Source organism: Adiantum capillus-veneris, chromosome 4, assembly GCF_014529385.1.
Source record: "Adiantum capillus-veneris isolate H3 chromosome 4, ASM1452938v2, whole genome shotgun sequence".
Classification (NCBI taxonomy): domain Eukaryota; kingdom Viridiplantae; phylum Streptophyta; class Polypodiopsida; order Polypodiales; family Pteridaceae; genus Adiantum; species Adiantum capillus-veneris.
The window spans coordinates 16,580,893-16,601,424 of NC_140934.1; the positions used below are offsets into that span (position 1 = coordinate 16,580,893).

The 20,532-nt window shown below is 46.4% G+C and overlaps 1 protein-coding gene across 1 annotated transcript in view; it reads left to right on the forward strand.

Annotated features, from left to right (window-relative positions):
• The window catches only part of LOC147458780 (ATP12 protein-like protein), a 120,055-nt gene extending 100,043 nt beyond the window's left edge, over positions 1-20,012 (forward strand). Inside the window, exon 4 of the mRNA XM_086510223.1 lies at positions 19,638-20,012. Coding sequence (XP_086366349.1) covers positions 19,638-19,736 — 99 coding nt within the window. The 3' untranslated portion in view covers positions 19,737-20,012. The remainder of the gene's footprint in view (positions 1-19,637) is intronic.
• Positions 20,013-20,532: the final 520 nt, after the last annotated feature.

Consider the following 20,532-nt stretch of genomic DNA (forward strand, 5'->3'; position numbering starts at 1 on the left):
GTGGTCTCTCGGCAGCATGCGCCATCCTGTGGAGAGTCGGCGTTGTGTCCTTAGGGTGATGCCAACTTTTTCCACAGTACCGCAGTACACTTGGGGGGTAGCTGCTTGGTCCACTCTCATGGGCCCAACACTATCCTCCATCAATAGGATGATACTGATGCAGGGGGGTTGACCTACACTCCAGCCTCTTGCTACAGAGCTTACTCCACAGGAGTGGTGCAGTGAGAGAGAGGAGTGTTGGGAGCTCATCTGTGGCCAGACACTCTGGTTCATTTGGCGGGCCCGTTGCTTCCGCATCCCTGAGGCTCGCCCTGTACCACCAGCAGAGACGGTTCGAGATCTTTGGCTAGAGCTGATCCATACTCTCAAAGGACAGTTCGAGAGACTTCAAGGCAGCTCGGACCGCATGCGGGAGCGTAGAGAGGCTTTCCTTCGACTCTGGCGCCCTGGGCTTTTCTTCACCATGGTCCAGGTTCATTAACTAATAGAAGGATCTTTTTCTCAGAAAAAAAAGTTGTTACTTCTGGGTGTTCACAAAGTGGTACCATTAAATGATTCCGTACAAAACTACTAATTTCTCAGGGGAAGAGCAGGAATGTACATAATTTGCTGTAAATAATTGGCTCTTTAGTGGACTACATACTTTGATCTCCATCAAGAGCATGATGAACACATGATTTTAATGATTCCTCTCTGTTGCGCAGTAAGGGGCTTACCTGGTGGCGTGACATGATAGACAAGCCTACTACGTGGGCTGATTTTTGCGTTAAGTTTAAGAAGGATCTCACAAAAATTGATCCTTTGAAAGCTTATTTATGCTAAGCTACAGAGTCTTTCAATGAAAACCTTGTCCTTTGACAAATATACTACGGCTTTCAAGGAGGCACTCACCTTCTGTAAGGTGGACTTTACGCATGGTGTGCATATGTATCTGTTGGGTGTACCTAAAGATTATCGTTGGGTCTTGTCTAAAGATGAAGCTGTGACCGATGTTGAAGATGCTAAGGGGAAGGCCAAAACGTTCAAACTATTTGATAAATGGAATGAATTATGAGAAGAGAAGAAATTTTAATCACCAATCCGGTGAGGGTACTTCGAGGGAGCGATCGTGATTCCAACACAAGCCCAAGGTGTCGTCAAGATCTTCTCTCAACACCATCTCGTGTGGTGTCCAAGAGAAGAAGAAAGCCAAGAATGCTATCATTCATGATGCAAAGAAGAAGGGAGCTTGTTTTGGTTGTGGTCAGATGTGTCGTCAAATCAATAAAAAACTGCCCCAAGAAGAAGACCAAGAAATCGCAAGGACGGCCTTCGGTTCATATTCATGAGATCTCAAATAACTGTGATTTTCTTAAAGTTGAAATCCATCATTTAGCGCATAGTTCATGCACTAATTGTACGCTTAGCACCAAAGTGTTTGATAAGCACGAGCCTCTTCATTTTTTTGGAAAGGCCAATGTTCACGATGTGATTGTACTCCTCGATAATGGAAGCTCACATATATTGATGTATGGAATCAGATGGTTCTAACTTGACACTCGAGCTAGCTGACTACAAAGATAATGTGGATTTTCACATCATGCGCTTGGATAGAGAAAATCTTATCTTGTTAATTCCATGGTTTTTTGATAAACAAGATACATTCTATATAGACTATGTACCAAGGTAGGATCAAAACGTACGTACAGATCCGTTCCGTACCGTATAGACATACTGTATGATCCGTACAGTACAGATCGATCCGTACAATTCACTTTTTAAAATTTTCTTTTTGGAAGATAAGCATGGCTGAGGGTTTTTGATGCATTTTGTTGACTTATGGGCGACCAAACAGTTCTCATTTGAGCTTTAATATGCCTGTCCAATCATCAATGTTGTCTAAAATTTGAAGTCTCTTGCAGTAGTTACACAGTATGTGGTTGTCTTGTAAAACATGTCTATAAATGTCTCTAAAAGTTGTTGCCCTCTCTTGTTTTTTATCAGAAATGTCCTAGAAAGTTGGTAAATTGAGTTTTTTTTTTTACAAGAGTACGTATTTTTACGTACATAAATTTTTTTCTTGTACGGAACAACGTACAGTACGTACATATACGCCACGTACAGTATGTTTGGTACCACCTTGCTATGCACATCATTCCCTTGTTTTTGTTAAACAGGACATGCCTCGTGTCCGTTTATCATATTTTTGTAAATAATGGGTTTGCAATATCAATTGTCATTGCTTTCGAAATGTTTAACAATACGAAGTCTTCTCATGTAGACTTTTACCAATGTATACCATGTGCATGGTTTGATATATTAGTGCTTGACACTTTTGTCATTGAATTTCGTAAAAAACTTTCATGTTCTTCTGTTGAACTTCAAGATTCCAACCAATCCATCATTATCCAAAAAAATTTCAAGGATGTCTTTCTTGATGATCTACCTCTTGTCTTGCTGCCTTCAAGAGGAGTAGATCATGCCATTGAAGTGGCGGCTGATAGTCAGCCTTTTTCAAAGCAACTCTACCGGTTTAGTAAAACCGAACAAGACGAAATTCAGTGACAGCTGAAGGATTATCTCAACAGGGGGTTCGTTCGACCAAGTCTTAAGGGGGAAGGAATGTGAGGTATATTATAGTTAGGGCATGCGCACAATACTCGGCTAGGGGTTGGGATTGTGGGAACTACCTCTAAGGGCATCGATAAAGATCAAGGGAGCCAAGTGTCATAAAAATAAGAAAAGTTACCCATGCAGCGAGGCGGCGGCCCCGAGGATCTTGAGAAGGGAGTTGTGGAGTTGGGTGTGTGGAACTGTTGGGTCTGTTCTAAGCTCGCCATAGCCTAATATCTGGCAATGGTAATTGTTTTTCTACTGTGGAAAAGAGAGGATGCATAGTGTATCCATGTCCTTGTAGAAGTAATAATGAGAGAGAGAGAGAGAGAGAGAGAGAGAGAGAGAGAGAGAGAGAGAGGAGGGAGAAGAAGAAGAAGAAGATGATTGTTTTTACGTCGTAGAAAACTATCCCAAGAGACTTAAAGATCTATCCAATGAGTAGAGTTGAACTCAAGACTTGTTATTCAAGAGGGAAATGGCATAACCAATTTACCACACTTGGGTGATAAAAAGGTTATTCCATTTTCCTCTTTTTATTAGCGCGCACACGCACCCACACACACACACCCAAGAAGAAGATTGTTTTAACATCTAGGAAACTATCCCAAGAGACCTTAAAGATCTATCCGAGGAGGAAGTTGAACTCAAGATTTGTTATTCAAGAGGGAAATGGCATAACCAATTTACCACACTTGAGAGAGAGAGAGAAATGAAATGAAATGAAATGATATATTAACGTCTTCAAAAGGCCAAAATGACCTATGTGACCATCAGATACAAAGTGGTGAATCTAATACAATGTCTGAAGTACAAGTACAAAAAAGTACTGAATGTAGAAACTGAAAACTGAAAACTGAAAATTGAAAATGAAGTGTGAAATGTGAAAATGTAGAGTAGGCCCTCAATGACATTCTGGGTGTCGTGCTAGAATGCCTCTGATCCTCTGTTGGAGTCTCCGTCGATGGAGTGTGCTCCTGTGTCTCGGTCGTGGTCGTCTCGATCTCCCGAGCTCAGCCGCCCTGTCAATGAGGGTGCCTCTGGTATGAATGTGGGTACAACCCAACCCTGTGCTGGTGGTTGGTCTGCTGGCTCCCTCGATCCAAAGAAGTCTGTGATCTGTCTCTGTGACTGTTGCACTCCATGTCTCCTCAACAGACTATCTCTATGTCGGTGTAGCTCAAGTAGATATAAGCCAAGGCATCTCTGATCCTGATACCTCATGACTCTATCTAGGGGTCCAAAACCCTCCCTGAATAAGCAATGGAAGCGCCCTCGTATCTCATAATACAGAGTGTAGTGGCATATGTAGTGTAGCTCTGTCTCTGGCTCTCTATCGCATAGTTGGCATATCCTAGACTCCGGTGGTATCCCTCTAAATCTACCCGTCTCAATCTCCAGCTGGTGTGAAGATGTGCGAATCTGACCAATAGCACATCGCAGACCATGAGACAAATGAGTGTCCATGTAGCTCGGACGAATCACAAACCCATCTCTCGAAAGTTGGAGAAGATGCTCTTTGTAGAAAGCCATCTTCGTGCCCAACTCCTGCATCGGCTCTACCCATGTCCTCCTGGTGTCCAACTGTATAAGATCCTGACGAATGAGTCTAGTGGTGTGACTGGCAGGGAGGGTGCATCCAGGGAATACTGAAAAGGAGGCAATCTATCCATGTTGAAACCATGCCTCTAAAACCATGAGGTCATTTGCGCATACCAACATGATGCGTCTCCCTGCATCGCTAACTATCTAGAGGACTCAAGAGCCAATCTAGTATATCTGCCTCTATGTGTATCCCATAGATTGTGCATAAAGGACAGTGATCTGGTAAGAGCCTCAATCTCTATAGGAGGGGCGGCTATCTCCGCTCGAATAATCGCATGTGGTACGGAGGCCTTGGCTCTAATCATCTGGGATATCATAAGTACCAAGGTTCTCTCCATGCTCCTCCAACTGTCATGATTCACAGATGGTCCCCAAACCTGGACCCCATAAAGCATAGCTGAAGCAACCAAAGTATCAAAGAGCCATAGCTTTGTTCGTGGTTCTTGAAACTGAACCTGCGAACACATCCTCTCTAGCCCTCCCAATGCCGCATAGGCTCTGGAGAGTCTAGTCTCTGCTACTCTCCTCAGAGTAAACCTTGGTCTTGTGAATACCACCCCCAGGTATGTATATTCATCTGTGTACTCCACAGTATCCTGACCATATACGAGTGTAGGTGCCGATCTCTTGACCCACTGTGGTGTGGTGTGGTGTTAAACACCATAACCTTGGTTTTACCAAGGTTCACGGACAATCCACTATCCTCTGCAAAGCTGTGCAATGCATCCAATTGTCTCTGCATGCCCTCTGGTGACTCTGATATCAACACAATATCATCAACATATAATAATGAAGGGATCCATGTCCCTGCTAGTTGAGCGCCTTTGTCGCCCTCTGTCAATGTAGTCAGAGACTTCATCTACAGACATACCAAAAAGTGAAGGGGACAAAGGACACCCCTGTTTCACTCCAATAGTGGAATGAACAATGTCAGAAATCCCCTCAAGAGTGCGTACCTGGCCAGTCACTGAGCCTTATAAAGCCATGATTCCCCATATGATCTCTGTGGGTACTCCTAACTTCAGTAGCCTATGCATCAATCTGGCCCTCGGCACTGTGTCAAATGCTTTGCGGAAGTCCACAAAGCAACAATACATCCGTCTTCCATGTGCCCGACCCTCCTTAATAATGGTTTAGAGTGTAAGAAGATGGTCCAAAGTGGAGAAACCCCTCCTAAATCTAGCCTGTCCTGCTGCTCGTATGCCCTCATTTTCTGCACATTTACTCAGTTGCTGTTCAAGAATGGATGCATACAACCGTGCCAATGTGTGCCCTATCATAATAGTACGGTAGTTCCCTGGCACCGTGGGGTCCCTTGTCTTGAAGAGAGGTACAATAGTAGATAATCTCCAAGACTCGGGTAGTCCCTCACATATGACACGGTTAAACAACCGCGCAAGAACCTCTGACAGTAAATCTCTAGCATGTATCAAGTGCTCTGCCACCAAACCTTCACGATCATATGCTCTCCTAGTCCTCATCCTGTCAATGGCGTTCTTCACCATCTCAGTGGTAAAGAAGGTACTAGTGGCTGGACATGAAGGTCTGGTAATTATGGTTGCCCAGGTACTGTATATAATGATGCTGCATACTGACCCCAAATCTCGGGAGAAGTAATCATTGGAGGAGGTGAGTGTTCATGGAAGAGACGCCAGGCCTCACCTGAATCTTGACTCAAAAAGAGCTGATACCAATCACGTTCCATCTGGGCTAAAAAGGCACGCTTCTTCCGTCGCACTAAACGTTGAAGGGCAATCCGAGACTGTCTATATGTAATGACTCCAAGTATAAGCTCGCTCTGAATTTGAACTCTCATCTCTCTGCACTCCTCATCATACCAACTATTCTGAGGCATGTTCCCAGAACGTCTTCTCTGATCTGGTTGAGTGTATGGGTATGCCTCTGCTGCTGCCCCATGCAAGATCTCTGTCAATAGAGTGGTGATCTCTTCCACGATATATACTATATACAGGCTCGACTGCCCACATCCGCCTGAAATCTCCTCCACATAGACCGAGTCCGTCTCTGGTGTAAAAGTATATTGTGTGTGTGCAATCCTCCGTGGTGTCTGAGAGGCGTTATACTGGAAAGAGATTGAAAAAGTCAGGAGAGCATGGTCCACTGCTACTCCAACAGGTCTAGGTCCCACACTGAGATCCTGAATACTAGAGATGAAACTCGGTGAAGTCATGACATAGTCCACTGTACTGGCCCCATGTCTGTGTGGAAAGCATGTGAATCCCCCAGACGAAGGAAAAATCTCTACACCATTAAGTATGGCCAAACCATGCGTAGTCATCATCTCCATGAGATATCTCCCATACACTGTGTGCTCTCTCTCTTGTGAGTGTCTGTCAAGCCCCATGTCTGATATATCCATCTCTCTAAGCATCTCCTCCGAGGTATCATAAAATACCGTTTGGGAGTTGGCCGTCCTGGCATTAAAGTCTCCGAAGAGAATGATATCTCCATCTCTAGAAAACTCCCGTATGTCATCATCAAGTATAGAGAAAGGGGATTGCGCTCTAGGTGAGGTATAGACTGATGTGCTAGGGGGAAAGTAGCATACAGCAATGTATAAGAATCTGCCCGTCTCAGCTCTCTGTCTCACCCACATGTATCTCGCCTGGTCATCTCTCCGGACAATCTGTAATAGCGGCTGCAACTCCTCCTTGAATAAGATTGCTACCCCTCCTGAACCTCGACTCCCATGTTGGGATCCAGTGTCTGGCCGACAAGCTGTCTCCCATGAATACACTTGGCATCAACTGTCCAGATTTCTGATGTGTCTCTGAGTAAAAGACAATGTCTCTATCTCTGAAGCTATCCTCAAAGGCACCCACATCCAGCCTATATGATCCATTACAATTCCATGCCGCCATCCGGAGTGTGGTCCATATGTCTCGCACCGTCATGTTGTGCGTCTTTCCAAAACCACTACTTTCCCTCCTCTATAAAAGGCAATTTTCCCTTCTCCCTTGGTGCTTTGATCTCTGGCATCAACTCTTGCATATGTGCTATTTGTGCTAAAGTAAGGTCATCCCCCATAAATATCCCAGTTTTCTTAAGTGCTGGTCTCTTCTTCAGGAATTCTTTCCTTGTTTCCAAAGTCAGGAAACGCAAAATAAGTGCTCTCTCTTTGACATTTCCCTTCTCATCCACTCCCTTCTTTCCTACTCTCCAAGCACCTATGTGCATAGGTTCCGGGATTTCCATTCGCTGCAAGAGTTCCTTCACTTCTTCTTCTACATTTTCGGTGTCTTTGATACCAGTAATACGCACATGGAGGGCTCTATTCCTCCTCTTCTATTCCTCCTCAATGGTCATATTGATGATGGTAGAAGTCTGTGCGGCTTCTGGCATCCGGGCCTTCCCTTTCTTTGCACCTTCAATTCATTTTTCTGCTTCGTCCATGAGGAAACCTCTTTTGAGTTTTGTTCTCCCCTTTGCGCAGAGTTTTCACCCGCTCCTTAAAATCTTCGAGCTCCTTTAGCATCAAGGGCTGATTCCCATTTCCATTTTGGGCATAATTTTACAAGCTGCAAGTTCCCCTTTAAGCTCTTCAATCACTGCATCTTTTTCCTTCATGCACTTTTCCACATTGGTTTTCCAAGATTCAAAGCTTGCAATTGCCTCATCCAACTTTTTCTGCATAATACATTCCATTACATTCACTTCTGCCCGCATTAGAGCCTGCATCTCCCCTTTCACAGATAGATACATCTCATCGTGCTTACCAAGCATCGCTTTATCCAATTCTTTCCTCATATCTGCATAGATAGAATTCTTATAACTCTCTGCGTTTGCATGCATCTCTTACCTGATGTCATCTCTCATAAAGCTGAGCTCCGATTTAATCATCACTTGAACCTTTCCATCATTAAATCATCTTGGACTCTTAAGGGTTTTCCTTGCCCGCAGAGAGCTTGGCGAGAGTATACTATCTTTGTTCCTCCGCTTGAATGTCGCTTTCATTTTTTGTGGGGTGGTGAAGCCACTTGCATCACCATCCTCGGCTGGTTGGTCCATCCGAGAGCGAAGAACAAAGCGAGCACTGAGTCGAGGCCCTCACCAGCAGAGGTCTCGCCCTCGCCCTGGTTGGCCTCGCCCTCGTCACCAAGCCCTCGCCCTCGCCCTGGCTGACTGCTCTTGTCCTCGTCCTCGCCCTGGCTGGCTGGTCTCGCCCTCGCCCTCGCCCTCGCCCTGGCTCAACCTGGCTGGTCTCTGCCCTCGCCCTCGCCTTGGCTGGCTGCCTTCGCCCTCGCTTTTGCCCTGGCTGGCTCGTCCTTGCCCTTGGCTTTTGAGGTGGAGAGAGAGAGAGAGAGAGAGAGAGAGAGAGAGAGAGAGAGAGAGAGAGAGAGAGAGAGAGAGAGAGAGAGAGAGAGAGAGAGAGAGAGAGAGAGTCGCAGGTGCCTCTCACAATAGGCATTTTGTTTAGGGGGAGTAGGAGTCTTTGTAGTTTACAGAGGATTTTGGCTATTCAATAGGCTTCACATCTCCAGAAGATGTCCCTTTTTTCGAGATCTTGCGTGCTCGATTCTTTGTGGTTCGTCCATGGAGATCTCCAAATGTTTTTGAGGAGTGGGCCACTATGTGTTGACATGTTTTTCTTGTAATTGTCAGGAGCATGCCACATTTTCCTCGGTAGAGAGAGAGATTCCATGATCAGATTTAGAGTGCAGGTTTTACACGTTGACTCCGTTTGGACGAGGGAGGCCGTCTATGATACCATATAGGAGAAGACAATTGTTGAGGCTAATTACTTTATGAATATCAAACAATTTGCAGATTTGTTTGAGAGTCAGTTTAGAGAGGTCTGAGGAAGTTGGTTTGGTGAGAGAGTTGTGCATCTTGGTACCTTCCCTTGGCTTTTGAGGTGGACAGCGAGGGGGTCCCTCTTGCCTCTCTTACAGTTTGGTTGCGCGGTAGATCTGCATCCTTTTTTGGCGTACATCATCTGGAAATGTTAGAGTGGATGCGAATGATATTGGAAGCGGCCTATGGACCTGGATTTAACAGTCCCCTGGCTTTTGTGAGCTGCTACAGGAGGTTTTAACAGTGGATGCTTTATATTAGTTAGGTAACCAGCATTGGGATGTGGTTTTCTTACACTGCATGAGGTGGACAAAGCTTCGGGCAGATTTAGGTAGACTTGATCACAATCTAGATAGGTGTACTTCACCAACTGATTTGAGTATCTTTATCTTTAGATGTATCTTGTGGTTGGATTTGGGATTTTTCCCTATGATCTCCTTGTATACCTTTGGATTTCAAGTAATGGAAAGGTCAAAGCCCCACTTTTATTGCAAAACGGGAAGAAAGAGAGAGAGAGAGAGAGAGAGAGAGAGAGAGAGAGAGAGAGAGAGAGAGAGAGATTTGATTTGATATTTACGTCCTCGGGGGGCCAAAATGACCCATGGGACCCTCGAAAACTCTAAGCAAACTCCCCTTGCGGGTGTGTGTGGTGTGTAGCACCCTTTGCCTTTTCCATGAGTAGTGTGTGATGTTCTACAATACTGGCTAGGTATATGCCTAGTAGTGTGTGATGTTCTACAATACTGGCTAGGTATATGCCTAGAGCTGTAGGAGATGGGTCGGTTTTAGAGAGCAATTCCTCAAGAGTAGTGCATCCCCTTGTAAGCTGCTGAAAATCAGTGGGTATGTCGGTGTATGCGGGGCATTCTAGAGTCACATGTGTCTCATCCTCAAATCTTTTGTAAACTGCATTGGGTGCATTCTCTTTGGCTTGCATCAATTTTCAGCCATCCTCCTGTCTCTACTTTCAGCCTGTGAGCTCTCATACGCATCATAGTGATGGCTCTTCTTGCTCGGTGACACATAGGAGTTCTTATGTGAACTTGTGTTTCTGACATTTTGTATGCCTCCCAATACTTTGTGTGTACATCATGTTTGCAATAGTATTCAAATTTAGATCTGTGTGTAGCTGTCTTCCATTTGTTGTGGAGATTGTCTAGCGCTGTCAACTCAAAATTCAGCATATAATCTCCTTCTTTTCCTTCTTCGATAGGCATGTCTACATATGCTTCCACATTCCATCTTGCAAACCATCTCTTGATGTCTTGTACCAGACTTGAGGAGAGGATTTTGCCCTTGTTGGTTTTTTGTGGTGCACAACCGACTCCCCATGCCACTTGTGGTATTCTATTGGGAGACATCTTCTTCACCGTCATAATGTATTTGTACATTCTCTGCAATGCTTTCATTTCTACTGGCCTGTTGCTTGTTTCCAACATCATCACGGAGTATGGTGTCGTCGTTTTGACCCCAAGATGTCTACATAAGAACTTCTTTTGTATCTTTTCTATTTCGTTCCATGTACTGGCCGATATGCTAGCACCCCAAACTTCCACCCCGTATAGTATGGTCTGTACTACGCATGTTTCAAATACCATTGCTTTGATCTCCCATCTTCGGATATTGCTTTGTGTACACATATTCTCAAATTGGTTGTATTACGCCTTGCCCGCATCAAGTCTGCTTCTTACACAACTTCCCCATGCATGATTGGAAGGAATATCCACTCCCAAATATTTAAAACTATCCACCACTTCGATTGCTTGGTCTAGGTACATCACCTTGGGCTGGTTTTCTATTTTGTGTGTTCTTATGGACATAATCTTCGTCTTTTTCACATTGACAGCTAAGCCCGTAGCTTCACAGAAAGCATGCACGGCATCCATTGATCTTTGTAATGACCTAAGGTTATATGCAAAAAGGACTACATCATCCGCATATATGAGAAGCCAAAGTATGAAAGCTCCAATACTTGGTCTATCTTCTTCTTGTGCGAGTGCTTGTTGTATGAAGTCCTCAAGGTGATCTATGCGTAATCCAAAAAGTGTTGGGGACAGAGGGCAGCCTTGTTTCACTCCCATGTTACTTTCGAACTCTTGGGAGAAACCCGTTTGCATTTTCAACATGCATCTCACCTTTTTGTAGAGACGAGCCACCGCCGCTCTAAGGTGTATCGGTACTCCAATGTTTTTCATTCTTTTCCACAAACCATCTCTGCAAACTGTGTCAAACGCTTTTTTGAAGTCCACAAAACAACAATACAAAGTTTTGTCCTTCAATCGGCTTTCTTCCATCAATACTCTGAGCGACATGAGGTGATCTATAGTGCTGTATTGACATCTAAAGCCTGCTTGACCAATTGCACGTTTGTCATTACATTTAGCCCATAAAGTGATCTCTTTTTCCAAAATGCTACCCAAGAGTTTTGCCATGCATGAACCAACCATAATAGTGCGATAGTTTTCTGGCTGATTGCTGTCCCCACTTTTGAATAAGGCCTTAATCCAGTTTTCTTGCCAATCTGCGGGTAGATCTTGCGTGGCTGCTTGATTTAGGAGTCTATGGATCCATTCCTTGGCCACCTTGCCTGACCATTTCAGCATTTCCGAGCTCATGTTATTGGTGTCTAATGCTTTCCCATTCTCAAGCTTTTGTATACCTTTTAGAGTTGCCTTCATAGTCAAGGGTTCTTTCGTTTGCAACTCGGGTTGATTTCCAATCATTTCCTTAGCATCTTTGTGTACATAAAGTTGTCCCACATAAGCATACATGTCTTCTTGGCTGATGTCTCCCATGATTTCCTGTCGTTTCCCTTTGATTTTCTGCCACGCCCCTTTCGGGTTCTCTTTGAAATGCTTGATCTCTTTTTGTTCTTTTTCCAGCTCATATCTTCTTCTTTTCTTTCGTAGGAGTGCATTATATTCTTTGACTAAAGGTGTCCATTCCTCCTCTGACTTGAGTGTCATTCTCAACCTGTGTTTGGCTGCCTTACATTCTTCATCAAACCTTGAATTATGTGGCATGCCTTTTGCATCTTTCTTCTGTTTGCGAGCTCTACCCATTACAACTTCAAGGGTTGTGATCATTGCTTGTTTGAAAAATGCTATCAAGAAAAGTCGCATATTCCTTTTTCTTTTCTATTTGCATTTTGTATGACCAAGTCGGCTCTGCTGCTATCTTTTCCTTCCTTTGTGTGGGCACTCGTAACCATATTTGAATGGGTGTGTGGTCCGAGTTTGGGGATCGTTCTCCCACCGCAAAATCATGTATTATGTGTGATCCATCGTAACTAACCAACATGTAGTCAATGGTGCTCATCCCTTTATTGGCCGTGTAGCATGTGTATTTACCCGAGTTTGCAAATTTCCGCGATCCATTTATGACTAACATTTGCATGGAGTTCATCATGCTAATCAAGGCTGATCCTTGTGGATTTGTTATTTGGTCATGAGAGCACCTCTCCCACATAGGATCGGGGGTGTCATATCCCTCCTTATTGGCAGGATGTAGTGTGAAATCCACAACTTGCATTTGAGTGTGTGCTATACGAGCATTCAAGTCTCCCATAAGCATGACTATGCCCTCTTGTGTGTAGGTTTCAATATCTGCATACAATTCTCCAAAAGGATCTCCTTTGTCTATTTTGAAGGCATTATAGAATGACGACTCTCTATGCGGTATGTAGCATCCAGCAAGGAATATTGGCTTATCCTTTGTCTCAATTTTGATCCAGATATATCTTTTATATTCATCAACCTTGCTTATTTTCATCACCTTGTGCAATTCCTCCTTGTACATCACTGCAACCCCGCCTTGACCCCTCATTTTCATACTTGGCATCCATATGGATTGTGTCATATATCCCTCAATGCAAGGGATACGGCATGCATCATGTTCCCATGTTTCAAGCAAAAGAAGTACATCTGCTTTAGGCAAAACTTCTTGCAGTCCATCTCCTTTGTGCCAGGGGAAACCCCGACAATTCCAACTTGTTACGTGTATATTTGTGATCCCATGGGTCCCTACCTGTCATGCCTGCTGTGATGTCCCCGTATTAGGGGATGCGTTCTTTATGCTTTCTTCATATGCCTGTCTCCGTTTTTTTTGTTGCATGGGCGTCCTGTCCTCACTAATGTAGATTGTGCTATCTTTCAAGAAAATCCGTGCATTCTCAAGGATGATGGCTCGTTTGCGTGCATCTAACAATGTGCATACAATCGCACGATTGCCCTCGGCTCTTTTTTGGCCCACACGGTGTGCCCCATATACGACCACGTCTTGCATTCCAAACTTGTCTGTGATGATATCTGTTACATCCGTTTTCAAAGTGAGCACTTTTTCATTGTCAGATTCGGGTACGCCATGAATCACAATGTTCATATTGCGTTTCTTGCGTTCATGGTATTCTGTCTCATCCACATTTACATACCTATCTGTCGCATGTGATATAGCATGTGAATTCGCATGACCATTCCTTACTACATTTGCCCATGAGTTTGCATGCCCAAGTACATTTTGTTGTGTGTCGCATACATTTGCAAGCTTCTCCTCTTGGGTAGTTACCTGCTTGTTTAAAGTGTCTTGTAATGCTTGAAATTTCTCTTCTTCTTGCGTGATTTTCAGGTCATGCGTGTGCTCTAACTCCTGGTTTTTGAGAGCAAGTTTCTTAATGTCCTCACTCTGCCTCATCATCATTTCTTGCATAGATGTAATGAGACCCCATATGTCTTGCATAGAGCATACAACCGGACCGTCCATTCTTGTGATTGTACCTGTGTTTTTCCCTGTACCTGTAGTTGTACCTGTACCTGTTTCTGTTTTGGGTGGAGTAGCTAGTTTTTCTTTCGTGTTCGCCATTGTGCGTATTGGTGATGATCGTACTGATAGGCCACTTCTTGAGACTCGCAGATTGACGGCCTCACTCATACATGGAGAGGGATGCTCTATTATTGAAAATGAGACTGAGACAGCCTGCGCGTGAGCAGCAGGCATTGGCCTGAGCCTTTGTGAGAGAGAGAGAGAGAGAGAGAAAAAGAAAGAAAGAAAGAAAGAAAGAAAGATTTTTAACGTCTATGTCAGGCGAAAATCGGCCTATGAGACAAATCAAATGTACATGGTGTGTATGTCATCCGTCTATCGGAAAGACAAATGAAACAAAATTGATACAAAACTGAACCGAATGTAGGTAGTGGAGTATCTGAGGAGGGATGGAGCTCTATCTCTAGGGGTATATGCATGTCTGTATGCTCAAGGTAGTACAATCATGAGAATGCATCAAGCTATCTAGCTCCATCCTGTACTAATGGGGGGATGTAAGATGTGGTACATGGGTGGGTCTGGTGCCAAGGCTACCCGGATGAAAGCTGTCGGGTTGGCCCTCATTTGAGCCACTCGCTCCTCAGTGGCACGGCGCTCCCGGGCTCGGATCTCCTCGATCTGTCGGTGGTGGGAGCTCGCGCCCCTGTAGCCTGTGACTCGTGGTCGTCGTCTAGCTCGGTTCACCTCCGCCTGTGGGAGTGTCACTCCCCTCTGAGTGTCTGGTGAGGGGGGGGCGGAAATCCTCTGAAAGAAGTCTGTGAGCTGCGACTGTCTCCCCTCTGTCTGTGTAGCTGTGTGTGGCTGTAGTAGTGTGTCCCGATGGCTCTGTATGTCTAGTAAGAAACGTCCGAGCTGTCTCTGATCTCGAGATTCCATGATCTCTTGGAGAGTGGGCTGTCCTCTAAATAGGGCCTCATACCTGCCTCTGATCTCAGTGTATGCTCTGCATCTACATACAAAGTGCTCCTCACTCTCCACCTCCTCTGTGCAGGCTCTGCAGATTCGCTCCTCCCTGGGAACACCAATATGTCTCCCGATCTCCATCTCTAACCTGTGTGAAGCCACTCTCAGCTGACCAATCGCCACCCGTGAGCTATGTGGCATATATGTGTCCATGTAGCGTGGTCTCTGTATGAACCCCCCAGACAATATGGTGAGAAACTGGTCTCTGTAATCTGACATCCTCGTCCCCAAGCTAGGTGCCTCCCAGACTCTCCTAGTGTATAGCTGCCACAGATCCTGTCTCAATACCAAGTTCCTCTCACTGCGAGAGAGGTGAACATATGGTGAGTGGGGGTCGTACTGGAATGGTGGTAGGCTCTCCATGTCAAGACCGTGTCCCTCAAACCATGCTCTGACCTGTGAGTACCATGCTCTCTCATGCCCATTCTCTGATAGCTGTATAGCTGCCTCAAATGCTCTACGGGTAAGTCTGTCAGGAGGTAGCTCTCTCATCCTCTGGATGAAGCAAACTGTCTGGAATAGTGCCTCTACAACCATAGGTGGTGTGGCGAGCTCGGCTCTAATAATGTCATGTGGCACTGTTTTCTTGCTGCGGAGCAAGCGTGAGATCATATATACTTGTGGTCTCTCAAGCTGTGTCCACCGGTCAGCTGTCAATCCTGGTGCCCATACTGCCGCCGAGTACATCAAGGCCGGGGTGACTAAGGTGTCGAAAAGCCACCCCTTCGTGCGGGGCTCCTGAAAGTGTGCCTGGTGGCACCTCCGCTCTAGCATGGCCAGAGCTGCATATCCTCGGGTGAGCCTGTCAACAGCAGCCTGCCTCATAGTGAAGGGTCCTGGTAGGCTGGTGAATGTGATGCCAAGGTAGACATAGGAGGTGACTACATCAACCTGTCTTCCTGCTGCTGTGAAGGTGGCGGCGCTCCTCACTGCACTGGATGTGTGAAATATCATAACCTTGGTTTTGCCAAGGTTCACAGTCAACCCCCTGTGTGTGCTGAATTCGTCCAAGGCCTCAAGATGGCGTTGCAAGCCCTCGGGTGACTCTGAAATCAACACAATATCATCAGCATATAACATGATGTGGACCGGAGTACCTGCCAAGTCGCTCCCCTCTCCCCCTGCTCGCAGTATGTAGTCGGAGATCTCGTCGATGTATAGCCCAAAGAGTGTCGGGGAGACTGGGCATCCTTGCTTAACACCAATGGTGCTAGCAATGGTCTCTGAAAAACCGCCTGGGCAACGAACCCGACCCGTCACCCTCTCATAGAGAGCATATATGGCCCAAATCATCTCTGTTGGTACCCCAATGCTGTGAAGGCGCTGGAAGAGTCTCTCGCGTGGGACTGTGTCAAAGGCCTTGCGGAAGTCCACAAAGCAGCAGTAAAGCCTCTTCTTCCGCGCCTTTGCCCCATCAATGAGGCAACGCAGAACGAAGATGTGGTCAATGGTGGAGAAAGCTCGTCTGAAACCTGCCTGGCCTGGAGCTCGTAAACCCTCGATCTCTGCGTAGCAGCTGAGCTGTGCCTCAAGTACTGCTCCATATAGCTTGGCCATCGTGTGGCCAATCATGATAGTCCTGTAGTTCCCTGGGTCCAGGGTGTCGCCAGATTTGTGGATAGGCACTATGGTGTGCTGTGTCCACTCCTCTGGGAAGCCCTCCCCTATAGCCCGGTTGAAGACATGTGCAATCAACGGGGCTATAGTGGAGGCCGCATAAATGATGTGCTCACTCTGTAATCCAGTATGGTCAGCTGATCGTCTGTGCTGCATGCGGCGTATTGCCCTCTCTACCATCTCTGCTGTAAAGAAGGAGGAGCACGTGGGGCGTGGCTCGTGTGGTTGTGGGATAGGAGGCTGCCCTGGCACTTCATAAAGTCGCTCTGCATAATCATGCCATATCTGTGGATCCTCAATAGCTGTAGTCGGACGTGGCTCGCGTAGGGTGCGCCATGCCGTCGCGCTATCCATGCTCATGTATAGGCGGTATAGCTCAAGCTCCTGTGCCTCTTCGAATGCTCGCCGCTTTTGGCGTGTCAGCGTCTTCATATGCCGTTTGGCCTCTCTCTCTGTGATCTCTCCCAAGGCTCGCTGTGCACGGAGGCGTCGGTATAGCTCTCTGCACTCATCATCATACCAGCGGTTCTGAGGCATAGTCCCGGGGGGGGGGGGGGGGGGGGGGGGGGGGGGGGGAGTGCGTCCTGTGTGAGTGGTGTGTGGAAAAGAGCTAATAGCTGAAGTGTGGAGAACGGAAGAGATATGTGATGTGAGAACTGAGAGTGGTGTGGATGGGTGGAGGAGACATAGGCCATGTTCGACCTTGGCCGAGTAAATAGAGGCTAGCTCATGTGTGAAATGGATGGTGGTGTGTGGAGTGTGTGTTGTGGAGCTGTGTGGGATGGTATCTCCGGTGATGGAGAAAGAGAGGTATGTGTGGTCGGCTCCGATGGGTATGGGTGGAATGGTGAAGGATGTGATAAGGTGTGTAGCCTCCCTGCGTCCCAGAATATAGTCGACTGTACTCCCCCCTCCTTCTGCAACTCCATGTGGCATACAAGTCAGGCCCCCTGAGGTGGGCCACTGGACCATCCCGTTATAAATAACGAGACGGTGCTGGGAGCCAAGTCGAAGTAGATGTCGTCCGTAGGCTGTGATTGGAGCTCTGTCTGCTGTATCTCTCATAGTAGCCTCCTCATCTAGAGTGTGTAGTGCCTCTGGGTCCTCATGGTCATATGTCTCACACTGCTCACTGCGCGTACGAGCATTGAAGTCTCCCATAAGGAAGACTTCACCCAGTGTGGAGTACTCCATAATCTCCTCCGTGAGGCATGCGTACGGTGACTCCTGCTCAATAGGGGCGAATCTGGAGCCTGTGGGAGCAAAGTAGCAAAGGGCAATGTAGACGATCCTGTCTTGTGAGAGCTCGAGGCGAATCCACATGTAGCGAGCCTGTGGGTCCCGGGCAACAATCTGTAGTCTGCTGTGAAGCCCCTGTCTAAAGAGTATGGCCACTCCTCCTGAGCCGCGAGTGGTGTGTTGGCGCATACATCCTCGATGTAGAGACTCCCACTGGAATCCATGTATCCGTGGTAACCCTCTCTCCGGGCTCTCGTGTGTCTCTGTAAGTAGAATGATGTCTCGACCTCTCATCACCTCCTCAAGTCTCTCTGGGTGTGTCCATAGGTCTCCATTGCAATTCCAAACCGTGACATGAATCTCCTCGTGTGTCCCACAGGCCGCAAGTCCCTATGCGATGGTCTTGCCATCAATGATAACCCTACCATCTCGATATACTGCCTTCTTCCCTTCTTTGCGGGCTTGGTGGACTCGAGGCATGCACGCGCGACGGTGATCTTGTTGCATCTTTGTGAGGTCATCATCAAGATAAATCGGGGGGCCTTCTATCCCTCTCAAGATGACCCTCTTTCGGAGGAAGGAAGTTCGAGACTCCTCGGAGGCGAATTGGAGGATGAGAGCTCTTTTCTTTGGATCTTTGCCGGCTCTCCAAACTTTGGAGAAAGGGATCTCTTCTTCCTTGTATCCCACTTTCTTGCATAAAGCTTTCCCATCGCTTTCGGGTGTAGACCCTTCTTCTTCTTTGATGCCGGTCACTCGCACATTAAGACGGCGAGCTTGTCGCATCTTCTCCTTTTCGATGGTTGTGTGTACGATGAGTACCTCATCTTTTTGGGCTTCCTCTCTTGCTACCTTCTTGATGTTCTTTTTGACCACTTCGACCCATCCTTCTTTGGTGGCCTCTAATTTGTCCTCAATGCTTGCGGTGAGGGCTTTGGTGATCTCCTCCTTGAGGGCTTCCTTAGCCTCCCCTTTAATCTCTCCTTCCTCGGGGGTGAGGGATGTGATGGAAGCATGAAGGAGATCGATTTGTGCCTTCATCTCTTCTTGCTCTTTCCTCCATCTCTCCCTCTCCTTCTCGTTCTCCCGTTCCCTTCTCTCCTTCTCCTCTTTAAGATTTTGGATTTCCGCTCTCATGTCCTCCTTCTCTTCGTTCCATAGCTTGATGAAGGTGGCTTTCTCCTCCTTCCATATCTCTCTCTCCATCCGCCATTCTTTCATGTCCTCCTCCAATTGTGCAAGCCTCTTGTTCGTGAGCATGAAGGACGTTGTCTTCGTTGTCGGTGTCGGTGTCTTGATGATGGGGGAAGACATGGTTGTCTGCGTAGCTACCCTCTCTTCATATTGTGAAGAAGAGGGGAGAAGGGGAAGAGAACACTCAGCGTGTGTGTATGTGTGTATGTGTGTAGTGTGTGTGTGGGTATGTATCCGTATGTGTGTGTGTGTGTGTGTGTCTGAGAGAGAGAGAGATGGCTGCGGGTACGGCAATAAACAAGACGGTCAGAGAGCAGGGGGCAGCGGCCAGGGGATGGGGATGGGGTGTGTGTGTTCAGTGGATGGGCTGGTCGTCTTGGCGTGCAGGGAGCAGCGCACAGGGGGGGGGGCAGCGCGCAGGAGGGAGCAGCGCACAGGGGTGGGGCAGCGCGCAGAGAGAGAGAGAGAGAGAGAGAGAGAGAGAGAGAGAGAGAGAGAGATCCACACTATGCGCAGAGAGAGAGAGAGAGAGAGAGAGAGAGAGAGAGAGAGAGAGAGAGAGAGAGAGAGAGAGAGAGAGAGAGAGAGAGAGAGCGCTGACACTCTCATTAGAATCAAGCCGTGTGTGCATTTTATTACACTTTAAACTTCTTTTCAACTTTCTTTTTGTGGGCCCTGTTGGCAAATGTAGGCTGGTACGGATTTTAAATGAGTTTAGCATCTGTAAAAATATTATTGTTTGCAGTATGAAGAGGTAATCGGAAAATGTTCGTGCGTGTTTTTGCTTAATGCAGATAGAAGCTTGGGGGCTTGTTGAAGGTGGTCATGATATTGATGTAGCAGACTTAAAGTGCAGGGTGGCAGCTGCCTCTGTTTTCTTGAGACTGTTCTAAAGATCTTCAGGACCTGTTCTACCACTTGGCAATTCTAGGCTATAAGAAAGGATCCTTTCCACGAGCCGATCGAAGGTTTAAGCTCTGAGGGCCCTTTTAATGTTGGCTTTTTATGAGAAATAAGATTCTGTTATAGATGTTTTGTGTGTGGTCATACAAGTTTTGACATGATGCTTTAAGTCTGTTGTTGGCAATCATATGCTAACCCACGGGTACTTCTCTGGCTCTGCTTTTATCTTGGTTCAATCTGGTTTACTCTCAAGTTTCACACTGTCATCCTAGTTTTACCGTCTCTGCAATGTCTGGTGCATTGCAACTATGAGCTATTCTTATAAATCTATTTGTTTTGCTACGCTGTTGTATTCTGGAATGACTTGTTAAAGATGGTTAAGGCAAATTCTTGTACACGGCCCAAAAGATTTTGCTTACTGCGAAGCCGGAAAAATCTTCCCCTTTTGGTAATTGCTAAGGGCATTCACTCACTGCCAGATACAAGAGCATGCGTCTCTCTCTTGGATTGATTTCCTTGGCAAAGCTGTATATCCTCCTATTAACAAGACAATGCCAAATATTCAAACATGGGTGATCATTACAAACCAATGAAGCATGAGAAGTGCAATTTGTGAACCGCATTCAAGCACAGCATATATGTGTGGTAGAAGGAAACAAAGAAATGCCTCAGTAATAAGCACGTGCTCAATATGCGCCATGCCATCATCTTTCATGGTCACAGTACTTGGACATTGGTGCCAGAGCTGTCAATGTGACAAGCCAACCTCTGTTTTTCTTGCTCATA